This window comes from Scophthalmus maximus, chromosome 11 (assembly GCF_022379125.1).
Source record: "Scophthalmus maximus strain ysfricsl-2021 chromosome 11, ASM2237912v1, whole genome shotgun sequence".
NCBI lineage: Eukaryota > Metazoa > Chordata > Actinopteri > Pleuronectiformes > Scophthalmidae > Scophthalmus > Scophthalmus maximus.
Window position 1 is genome coordinate 24,665,001 of NC_061525.1, and position 12,500 is coordinate 24,677,500.

The window sequence follows — 12,500 nt, forward strand, 5'->3', positions numbered from 1 at the left end:
AGTTTGCCGGATTCCTGTCGGGATTAAAGCAGATTAATTTGTGGAGCGGAGGGAACAAACAGAACGGTTCTGATCCAGCTCCAGTCAGAAGCCAAGTCATCCTGATCGCCCCCTGGTGTCTGGCTGTTGTATGGGTCATAAGCCCCGCCCCCTCCATGTTAGCAGATGGGACATGTAGATGTTTCTGTCATGTGAGGTCGTTCTTATCACACTGATGACGTCACCAGCACAAGATGGCGGCTCCTGAATCTGAAATATGTTAGCTTAATTTTTATACAATGAGAGGAAGAAGAGACATGTCATCTTTATATACAGTCAGTGATCGTCTTCATATACAGTCACTGATCGTCTTTATATACAGTCACTGATCGTCTTTATATACAGTCAGTGATCGTCTTTATATACAGTCACTGATCGTCTTTATATACAGTCACTGATCGTCTTTATATACAGTCAGTGATCGTCTTTATATACAGTCAGTGATCATCTTTATATACAGTCAGTGATCATCTTTATATACAGTCAGTGATCGTCTTTATATACAGTCAGTGATCATCTTTATATACAGTCAGTGATCATCTTTATATACAGTCACTGATCGTCTTTATATACAGTCAGTAATCATCTTCATATACAGTCAGTGATCGTCTTTATATACAGTCAATGATCGTCTTTATATACAGATCAAAGTTATTGAGTTTCACTACTTTTAATCAAATGCGTAATGTTTGTAGAAGTTGTAAAGTTAAGATCGTACTTGTTGTTTGTACTATGATCGTGTTTTACGTCTTATATTTATTATTTATATTTTAATGTCTGTTGTTCGATCTGGACTCTGCTCAGTGACGAGATCAGGTTTAACATGAGCGACGGCTAATGAAAGGTTACTAACACCTCTGACACGCCCCCCTCTGCTCACCTGGTGACATCACCGGCTGGCAGCCCTCCCATTGGCTGTGGGGACACTCAGGAGAGGTCAGTGGGAGTGTGTGTGTGTGTGTGTGTGTGTGTGTGTGTGTGTGTGTGTGTGTGTGTGTGTGTATGTGTGTGTGTGTGTGTGTGTGTGTGTGTGTGTGTGTGTGTGTGTGTGTGTATGTGTGTGTGTGTGTGTGTGTGTGTGTGTGTGTGTGTGTGTGTATACTTTCATTAAGTGGGAGAAATGTGAAAATATCGTCTACTGACAGACCTGTGACGTCTTTGTCTACTGACAGACCTGTGATGTCATCGTCTACTGACAGACCTGTGACGTCTTTGTCTACTGACAGACCTGTGATGTCATCGTCTACTGACAGACCTGTGACGTCATCGTCTACTGACAGACCTGTGATGTCATCGTCTACTGACAGACCTGTGATGTCATCGTCTACTGACAGACCTGTGACGTCTTTGTCTACTGACAGACCTGTGATGTCATCGTCTACTGACAGACCTGTGACGTCTTTGTCTACTGACAGACCTGTGATGTCATCGTCTACTGACAGACCTGTGACGTCTTTGTCTACTGACAGACCTGTGACGTCTTTGTCTACTGACAGACCTGTGACGTCTTTGTCTACTGACAGACCTGTGATGTCATCGTCTACTGACAGACCTGTGATGTCATCGTCTACTGACAGACCTGTGACGTCTTTGTCTACTGACAGACCTGTGATGTCATCGTCTACTGACAGACCTGTGACGTCTTTGTCTACTGACAGACCTGTGATGTCATCGTCTACTGACAGACCTGTGACGTCTTTGTCTACTGACAGACCTGTGACGTCTTTGTCTACTGACAGACCTGTGATGTCATCGTCTACTGACAGACCTGTGACGTCTTTGTCTACTGACAGACCTGTGATGTCATCGTCTACTGACAGACCTGTGACGTCTTTGTCTACTGACAGACCTGTGACGTCTTTGTCTACTGACAGACCTGTGATGTCATCGTCTACTGACAGACCTGTGATGTCATCGTCTACTGACAGACCTGTGATGTCATCGTCTACTGACAGACCTGTGACATCTTTGTCTACTGACAGACCTGTGATGTCATCGTCTACTGACAGACCTGTGATGTCATCGTCTACTGACAGACCTGTGACATCTTTGTCTACTGACAGACCTGTGACATCTTTGTCTACTGACAGACCTGTGACATCATCGTCTACTGACAGACCTGTGACGTCATCGTCCAGGTTCGACTGTCGTCAAGCAGCTGCTTCGTCTGTGATCAGCACCCTGGGCGAGCGAGGTGAGAGGTCTGAGGTGTTCCTCTCTCTCTCCCTCTCAGCTCTTTAATTGGCCTCTCTCTCTCTGCAGGACGCCACTGTGGGCGAACAAGAAGCTTTAGCAGCACAAGGCAAACTCGACACACACACACACACGCACACACACACATACAAGACTGATGTGCAAGCATGACTTTTTGTGTGTGTGTGTTAGGAGGGTATTGCATATCCTGTGTGTCCATGTTTGGGGTTTGAGGGGGGTAGTTAATGTGTGTGTGTGTGTGTGTGTGTGTGTGTGTGTGTGTGTGTGTGTGTGTGTGTGTGTGTGTGTGCAGTGACCTCCTGTGCAGAAGTCAGCCGTTCCAGCCTGTTGTCTTTAGTTCATCTCCACAGGGGACAAACCAATCAGGATTAACCAGGCAGGTTAACACACACACACACACACACACACACACACACACACACACCTGTATATCATTTATATGTATTTGTGAGAGTAATGGCCGTGCTGTTGGACACAGTCTGACGCAGTTTGTTGTGTTTTGACGATTCTTATTTTTTCGTCTTTAAATGAAGAGTTTCATGTTCATCTCACATGTCGACGTTTTTCAATCCTCGTGGAATAAAAAGATTCATCTGTGAGCGTCTGTGAGCGTCTGTGAGCGTCTGTGAGCGTCTGTGAGCGTCTGTGATGTGGGTCACCGTCGCCTCCCAGAGGATTGTGGGTGTTGTAGTGTTACAGTGGTTCAGGAAGTATTCTACCAGTTTCATGTCAACGCCGGAGTTTAAGGGTCGACTGCAGTGACAGACGAGGTGTGTGTGTGTGTGTGTGTGTGTGTGTGTGTGTGTGTGTGTGTGTGTGTGTGTGTGTGTGTGTGTGTGTGTCAGGACGTCCAGTAGAGAGCAGGCTGCTGGCAGTGGAGGCAGCCGCCGCTGTTGTCCAACAAATCCTGTGGTCCGTCCCCCTGTCATTAGGAGCCCAGTGGGGGGGTTGACATCTGCCCCTCTGACACCAGGTACCACCTACCTGCCCCACTGAGAGGAGGCAGTTTGTTTACATGTTCACCTCCATCAACGCTGTATTTCATCCACTGACGTCCACACAGGTTATTGATTATTATTGATCATTATTCATTTTTATTGATGATTATTCTACTGCAGCTGATCAGGACCAGTCAAACAAGAACAACAAACTTAATATGTTTCATATTTAGTATTTTACTAAATTTCTATAGACAATCCTTTAAATAATATATATAAAAAAATAACTATATATATATAAAAATAAATATAGGCGTATATAAATTGTTGGTATATATATACTTTTATAAATATATAAGTGTATATATGTACTTATATCAAGTATATATAAAAAATATATACACTTATATATATAAACACTTATATTTATATATATAAACATATAAATATATATAATTGTACACATACATATATACGTAAATACACCCAAACATATATATGTATATATATATATATATATATATATATACATACACACACACACACACACATTCTGCAGTCCGGTCTTTCGGTCCAGAGACTCGGTCCGGTGGTTCAGAGGTCAGAGGTCAGAGTCTCGGTCCGGTGGTTCAGAGGTCAGAGGTCAGAGTCTCGGTCCGGTGTTTCAGAGGTCAGAGGTCAGAGGTCAGAGGTCAGAGGTCAGAGGTCAGAGTCTCGGTCCGGTGGTTCAGAGGTCAGAGGTCAGAGACTTGGTCCGGTGGTTCAGAGGTCAGAGGTCAGAGGTCAGAGGTCAGAGTCTCGGTCCGGTGGTTCAGAGGTCAGAGACTCGGTCCGGTGGTTCAGAGGTCAGAGGTCAGAGTCTCGGTCCGGTGGTTCAGAGGTCAGAGGTCAGAGACTTGGTCCGGTGGTTCAGAGGTCAGAGGTCATAGACTCGGTCCGGTGGTTCAGAGGTCAGAGGTCAGAGTCTCGGTCCGGTGGTTCAGAGGTCAGAGACTCGGTCCGGTGGTTCAGAGGTCAGAGGTCAGAGACTCACAGTAATTGGTGTTGATCCTCTCAGCATGTGACGAGGTCGTCTGGCGGAGGTGATTAACCCCCTGCATGACCACTGAACCAGCCCCAAAGGCTCATGGGAAAAGGCGAGGGGGGGGGTGAAGTCATTTCTGTCTCAGCAGGAAAGAAAAGAAACGTCTGCTGCGACAGGACGGACTCGTTAGACTCAAGGTCAAAGGTCTGTTTCCTTCTCTCCTTCTCTTCTCTCCTTGTCTCCTTTCCTCTCCATCACCTCTCTCTGTGTCCTCCTCTTCTCTCCTTTGAATTTCAACCCTCTCCTCATCTTTCCTTTCCCCTCCTCCTGTTTCCTCTCCTCTTGTTTCCTCTCCTCCTGTTTCATCTCCTCCTGTTTCATCTCCACTTGTTTCATCTCCTCTTGTTTCATCTCCTCTTGTTTCCTCTCCTCTTGTTTCCTCTCCTCTTGTTTCCTCTCCTCTTGTTTCCTCTCCTCTTGTTTCCTCTCCTCCTGTTTCATCTCCTCCTGTTTCATCTCCACTTGTTTCATCTCCTCTTGTTTCATCTCCTCTTGTTTCCTCTCCTCTTGTTTCCTCTCCTCTTGTTTCCTCTCCTCTTGTTTCCTCTCCTCTTGTTTCCTCTCCTCTTGTTTCCTCTCCTCTTGTTTCCTCTCCACTTGTTTCCTCTCCTCCTGTTTCATCTCCTCCTGTTTCATCTCCACTTGTTTCATCTCCTCCTGTTTCCTTTCCCTTTTTGTGTTTCCTCTCCTCTTCTTCACTCTTCTCTTGTTTCCTCTCGACTTGTTTTACAAGGTTTTGTTTATTCTGCAGATAAATTCTGTGTGACTGAATTAAGTGACTATTAATTTCTCCTCATCCTCCTCCTCCCCTTCGTCCTCCTCCTCCTCTCCCTCTTCCTCCTCTTCCTCCTCCTCTTCCTCCTCCTCCTCCTCTTCCACCTCCTCCACCTCCTCCTTTTCCACCTCCTCCTCCTCCTCCTCTTCCACCTCCACCTCCTCCTCCTCTTCCTCCTCCTCTTCCTCCTCCTCCTCTTCCACCTCCTCCTTCTCCTCCTCTTCCTCCTCCTCCTCTTCCACCTCCACCTCCTCCTCCTCCTCCTCCTCCTCTTCTTCCACCTACTCGTCTTCCACCTCCTCCTCCTCCTCCTCCTCCTCCTCCTCCTCTTCCTCCTCTTCCTCCTCCTCCTCCTCCTCCTCCTCTTCCTCCTCCTCCTCTTCCTCCTCCTCCTCCTCTTCCAGCTCCTCTTCTTCCACCTCCTCCTCTTCCTCCTCCTCCTCTTCCTCCTCCTCTTCCTCCTCCTCCTCTTCCACCTCCTCCTCCTCCTCCTCCTCCTCTTCCACCTCCTCCTCCTCCTCCTCTTCCTCCTCCTCCTCTTCCAGCTCCTCTTCTTCCACCTCCTCCTCCTCCTCCTCTTCCTCCTCCTCCTCTTCTTCCTCCTCCTCTTCCTCCTCCTCTTCTTCCAACTCCTCCTCCTCCTCTTCCTCCTCCTCCTCCTCCTCCTCCTCTTCCACCTCCTCCTCCTCTTCCTCCTCCTCCTCTTCCTCCTCCTCTTCTTCCACCTCCTCCTCCTCCTCCTCCTCCTCTTCCACCTCCTCCTCCTCTTCCTCCTCTTCCACCTCCTCCTCCTCTTCCTCCTCCTCCTCCTCTTCCACCTCCTCCTCCTCTTCCTCCTCCTCTTCTTCCACCTCCTCCTCCTCCTCTTCCTCCTCCTCCTCCTCCTCTTCCTCCTCCTCCTCCTCCTCCTCTTCCACCTCCTCCTCCTCTTCCTCCTCCTCCTCTTCCTCCTCCTCTTCTTCCTCCTCCTCCTCCTCTTCCTCCTCCTCCTCCTCCTCCTCCTCTTCCACCTCCTCCTCCTCTTCCTCCTCCTCCTCTTCCACCTCCACCTCCTCCTCCTCCTCTTCCTCCTCCTCCTCCTCCTCTTCCTCCTCCTCCTCCTCCTCCTCTTCCACCTCCTCCTCCTCTTCCTCCTCCTCCTCTTCCTCCTCCTCTTCTTCCTCCTCCTCCTCCTCTTCCTCCTCCTCCTCCTCCTCCTCCTCTTCCACCTCCTCCTCCTCTTCCTCCTCCTCCTCTTCCACCTCCTCCTCTTCCTCCTCCTCCTCCTCCTCCTCTTCCTCCTCCTCTTCCACCTCCTCCTCTTCCTCCTCCTCCTCCTCTTCCTCCTCCTCTTCCACCTCCTCCTCTTCCTCCTCCTCCTCCTCCTCCTCCTCTCCCTTCATTCTGACTCGGTTCTGTTCGGGTCTTTTCCACCTGATCGACTGGACTCACCTGCCAATCACTGGACAGACTGCGTCACCAGCTGCGACCAACCAGCTGCGAGCTGTCACCGTGTGTGTGTGTGTGTGTGTGTGTGTGTGTGTGTGACTCGGAGTCTCACTCTTGTCAGATTCGCTTCAGTCCAGAACTCGGAGCTCTGATGTTTTTTACCTTCAGGTTTTTTCACGAGCAGGAAAAATACTTTTATGTATTTTGATTATTTTTCGTGTCTTTTTCCTTCGTGGAGATTCTGCAGCACGTGGACGCGACGGTCCCGGGAGTCGGTCCCCCGGTCCTCCGGTCCCCCGGTCCTCCGGTCCTCCGGTCCTCCGGTCCTCCGGTCCCTCCTCCGGTCCCCTGGTCCTCCGGTCCTCCGGTCCTCCGGTCCCTCCTCCGGTCCCCTGGTCCTCCGGTCCTCCGGTCCCTCCTCCGGTCCCCTGGTCCTCCGGTCCTCCGGTCCCTCCTCCGGTCCTCCGGTCCTCCGGTCCCTCCTCCGGTCCCTCCTCCGGTCCCCTCTCCGGTCCTCCGGTCCTCCGGTCCCTCCTCCGGTCCCTCCCCCGGTCCTCCGGTCCTCCGGTCCTCCGGTCCTCCGGTCCCTTCTCCGGTCCCCCGGTCCTCCGGTCCCTCCTCCGGTCCCTTCTCCGGTCCTCCGGTCCTCCGGTCCTCCGGTCCCTTCTCCGGTCCCCCGGTCCTCCGGTCCTCCGGTCCTCCGGTCCCTTCTCCGGTCCTCCGGTCCGTCGGTCCTCCGGTCCTCCGGTCCCCCCTCCGGTCCTCCGGTCCTCCGGTCCTCCGGTCCTCTGCCTCCGTGAGTTCAGTTTGTTTCAGTCTGTTGTTGTTTACCGACATGAGTCTGTTGTTAAATCATAAATTATCATATATATTTATATTTATGTAAAGTAAGAAACACACGTCAGATCAGTTAAAATATTTATATTGTATTATTATACAATATGAAAAATTCATAATGTATATGAAATAATAATATAGATTAAAAGTTGTTGTGCTTATGATTTCTAATCTGCTCATTGTGACTTTTTATCTGCATGAATTCACTGTGGTCGGATTCTGCAGCACTAAAACACCACGTGGCCAAAAGTAAGCGGACACCCTGTGGGTCTGGTCTGGGCTTCTTCTTCTTCTTCTTCTTCTTCTTCTTCTTCTTCTTCCTCTTCCTCTTCCTCTTCAGCCTCCCCTAGACGGTTGGTGTGTTTGTCCCGAGGACGAATCCAGTTTCACGAGGAGAAGACGTGGAAGACGTCTCATCCCAATAATTCTGAAATGCTGAACTGAACCCGGGACAGAAAGAGAAACAGTGTGACGGGAACCATCAGGCGTCTACATACTTTTGGCCATGCGGTGTTTTGAAAGAGAGAGTTTCTCATTCAGATGAAAAACAGAAAAAAAAGTTTCTGTTTGTTTGTCTCATTGGAACATGAGTGAAGTGTTGATCATCACCATATCAACACAGTCATCTGGCACCGCCGAGCGCACACACACACACACACACACACACACACACACACACACACACACACGCAGCCTCCCTCCCTTCCCGTCATTCACACAAACTCTCTCCGTAGGGAATCTCCCTCCTCCTCGTCCTCCTTCATCATCATCATCTTCACCTCGGGCTCCAGGACTTGGCCCTTGGCCCTGACGCTGTTGTTGACGTTTCCATGGAGACCCTGGCCTCGGTCTGGGCCCGTGACCCCCGTGACCCCCCGAGCGACCTCGGAGAGGAGCGACAAGCGCCGCCAACCGCGTGGGGTGAGTCGCTCCTCCACGACGTCACAGACGGGTTCACAGTGACCCCCTCTGGATCATTATGTTATTACATAATGTCTATGAATGTCATTAATATTATTGTTATAATTACTGATGCAGCATTTTTATTTAACTTAAACATCTTCAAACTCTTCTTAAAAGGAGAATTCATTTGTTTCACAAAATGTTGAACTTCTTCTCATCTTTAACATGATGTTGATTTACTATTCAGGAGATATTATGTGGATCATTTAAGATTCAGAGCAGGAAACAGCTCGTCCCAGTGAATTCTGGGTAACGAACCAGGCGCTCCCGCCGCCAGGTTCCACAAGAGAGAACTGTCTCCGCTGTCGCTGCCGCCGCAGACGGGGAACAGCCGGAGCGGTTCATATTGAAATTCATCTTTTAGTTTCCTCCTTGTCACTTTGCTCGGAGGCGTTGATTCATCGAGTCGCTGCAGTTCCTCTGCTCACCACTCGGTGACTTCATCACTGTCACAACAACAACATATGCACAAAAACATACAAATGAAAAAAACAGTGAATATCATTTGTCTCTTTTCTGCATGTGTGTGTGTGTGTGTGTGTGTGTGTGTGTGTGTGTGTGTGTGTGTGTGTGTGACAGAGTCTCCGTGCGTCTTCAGTCGCTCGCCCCCTGCTGGTCTGATGTGGGCGGAGGAGCTGTCGCCTCACCTCCAGAGAAACAAACAGGTACACACACACACACACACACACACACACACACACACACACACACACACACACACACACACACACACACACACACACACACACACACACACACACACATACACACACACACCTGCACAGTTTATGTGCTGCTGCTGCAACAATATAACTATATATATGTAGTTATATAGTTATATAGTTATCCATATATATATATATATATATATATCTCTTCTCTCATTGGTTCTTTTCAGTCACTTCCCGTCAGTCACAGTTGGTGACGTGACGTTTGTGTTCTGGTGTGTCAGTGTGGACGGAGCTTATATCTGATACGCAGCTAGAGCGCTCGTCTGGACGGAGGTGGTGTGGAGGTGAAAGTGGGCGGAGCCTGATGTGTGTCTGGTGTGTGTTGCAGCTGCAGGACGCCCTGCTGCAGCGGGAGGAGGAGCTGCTGCGACTGCAGGACGAGAACAACGAGCTCCGAGAGTTTCTCAGCTCCTCGTTCGTGAGGAACCTCGAGGAAAAGGCTAAAGTATGTTCACCGTCGCGAGGCGCACGGAAAACTATTAGCTGAACTTCGACTGTTAAACGAGGGAAAACACCAAGTTAGGGACAAATTTTCAAAAAGTTTCAAACTGCTGGAAAGAAAAAATCACCAAACATGGACGTCGCATAAATGATGATGTCATGTAGTCGTTTGAGGTCTCAGCTTCCCAGTCGACCTGAAACGCACCAACTTCCATCTCCAACCTCCTCCAATCCCGATGTAATCATCTGAGTCATTTACATTGGTACGTTACTAGTTTTCTATATTTCGTCGGCGGGTAAACAACATCACAACTTCCTCTTGTCTGAGATTTGGATTTGGATCAAATCCTCTCATCACAGACTCAGTCAGTAAATGTGTCCGATGGTTTCCACGAATTATTCTCGTGTGAAATCTGTGAACGTGTTGAAAAACAATGTTATAGAAAGAAGCTCCGCCCCCTTTGTCCAGGTCCACACCAACACGTCATGGATTCCTTCTGGGTTCATCCTCAATAAAAAACAGAAACCATCTCTCTCTGTTTCCCTGCTCCCACAAACAGAAGCTCGTTGCTGGCGGGAGGAGGAGGCTGAAGAGGAACCACGACGGATCTCTCCACAACCGGGGTCCTCGGCTCGCCGCCTCCAAGAGAGTCTGCAGGAACCTCACTGCCGAGTTCTGCTCCGAGTCCTCGGAGCCCGACCTGGACCTCTGGGTTCTTCGAACGCTGGGGCTGAAGGACCGCGACACCATCGACACGTCCCGCGGATCCTTGGATTCTGGCCTCGGGAGCTTCGTGTACGACGCGGCGGTCACGTCCTCCTCGTCCTCTGGACTCACTCTCGACTCTTCCAGCTGCTCGCGTCAGACTGAGCCTGGGTCCGGTGCTGCCGAAGGCCCGGAAGCAAACTGTGGTGCGCCGGCTCAGAGCTGCACCTCTCCTCCAGGTCGGCGCTCCGACGTCACTGCCGCAGCTCTGAGCCGACGGCACGACGCTCCTGAGGACCGCGACGCGTTCGCTGCCTTCCAGCCTCCAGCCTCCTTCCCCCTGTCTCCGGACCGAGCAGAGATCTGCTCCTCCACCGGCCGCGCTCCAACGCAGAGGAAGCCCGCCGACCGCCCGGCCTGCTGGTTGTCGGCGGAGGGCGGCCGGACACCGTTCAGTCCATCAGGAGGAAGGATGCGTCTCTCTCCCGCGGCGTCTTCCAGTCCAGTCCAGAACAAACCCTGGACGCCTGCCGCGACTCGGACGCCTCGCGGACGCAGGGATGTGGCGTTCAGCATGTCGCTCAGCCCGTCCAGCAGCGTCAAGACCCACAGCTTCCCCCAGGGACAAGCCTTCACCTCCAAGGACACGGAGGGGAGCTGGAAGTTCACCTGGCTGCCCAGACAAGGGCCGTAGGCAGCAGACGGACCTCCCCTCCCCTCGATCCACGTCTCTGTTCAACTATCTTCTGTGACGGGGAAACAAAGGCCGTACAGACACGTCAGTACTTCACGTGAAGTACCTGTCCGTCTGACAACCTGCCTCCTCCGTCAATGAGGTAGAACGTTTAGATAGAAAAACCCACAAATAGTTAAAGCTGTGAGAGGATTTACAGTCAAACTATGAGGATTATGTAACAGTTTACATTTGAGGTACGTAGCTAATTAGAGAAACGTTGAGGATCAACTGCCTCCGAACTGATCAGTTCTCACTTCACACCAGCAGGTGGCAGCAGTGCCCCGACTCTTTGTTTGTCATCTGCCAATAAACGTCAAACAAAGAAGGACGCGACGCGGCGGAGGGTTTGTCTGAGGCCGACAGCACCATAAGAACGACCTCGCTCGTTGGTTCTTTGCCTATTGTCATTTCCCCTGGAATTCTAACGATGGCCGACAATCGACAAACATTCCTCCGTCTTCCATGATGCTTTTCTCGTTAGTGTCGTTGCAGACTTCAGTGAACATCAAGCGGCAACGTGTTCATTACGATCAAAAGAATATATATATATATATATATATATATATATATATATATATATATATATATATATATATAACCTGGTCCTAGTCTCCTCTCTTCTCCGACACATTTAAATATCTGCCACCGTCAGAGGGACGTGACTCTACGTTCCATCTCTTGTGTCATAACTCAGAAGTTTGGTTCATTTCTCTTAGAAAGAAATGATGGAACCAATTCTAGAACCACGTCGGACTGAAAAGAGGAAACTGACGCTGTTACTTTAATGTGAGTGAAAATAATGACATGAAGGAAGATCAACAGGAAGTGACAACACCGACTGGTACATTGGTCTCATTCATTTACTTTTCTTAGACGACAAACCACAAACTAGGCGTCTGCACTGTGATGTTTCTTTTTACTGCACATGTATTTAAAATACGGAGCTCGTGACATCGGTGAAATAATAAAATAACGTGGTCACGAAATTAAAAAACGTTGGAACGTGATAATACAACTTATTGTCTCGTTCCAACATGTGATTTTGTCCCCAGTCGGGCTCCGTAGAAACAGGAACAGGAAATAGGAATTTAAAAAAAGTTGAAAAAGACAATTGTCCACATAGTATCTATTTTTTTAAGGCTTTTCAAAAACGTATGAAACGTTACATTTACATTTTGATTGATTAAATGAAGTTTGTGTAGAGTGAAACTCGTCGTCTCTTTGCTCTTTAGCTCGGTTACTTGTTGACCAGTCGGACCCTCCCCCTCCTCCTCCTCCTCCCCCTCTTCCTCCTCCTCCCCCTCTTCCTCCTCCCCCCCCCTCCTCCTCCTCCTCCCCCCCTCCTCCTCCTCCTCCCCCTCTTCCTCCTCCTCCCCCTCTTCCTCCTCCTCCCCCTCTTCCTCCTCCCCCCCCCCTCCTCCTCCTCCTCCCCCTCTTCCTCCTCCTCCCCCTCTTCCTCCTCCCCCCCCCCTCCTCCTCCTCCTCCCCCCCTCCTCCTCCTCCTCCCCCTCTTCCTCCTCCTCCCCCTCTTCCTCCTCCTCCCCCTCTTCCTCCTCCCCCCCCCCTCCTCCTCCTCCTCCCCCTCTTCCTCCTCCTCCTCCCCCTCTT

General features: G+C 50.0%; 1 protein-coding gene across 1 annotated transcript; it reads left to right on the forward strand.

The window, feature by feature from the left end:
* Positions 1–7,245: 7,245 nt before the first annotated feature.
* On the forward strand, positions 7,246–12,101 carry gmnc (geminin coiled-coil domain containing). The gene is made up of 5 exons (XM_035623397.2): positions 7,246–7,274; positions 8,050–8,236; positions 8,858–8,943; positions 9,338–9,454; positions 10,011–12,101. Exons 2-5 carry the CDS (start codon positions 8,146–8,148, stop codon positions 10,848–10,850), a joined length of 1,134 nt encoding a protein of 377 aa, XP_035479290.2. The 5' UTR covers positions 7,246–7,274; positions 8,050–8,145; the 3' UTR covers positions 10,851–12,101.
* The last annotated feature ends 399 nt before the right edge of the window (positions 12,102–12,500 follow it).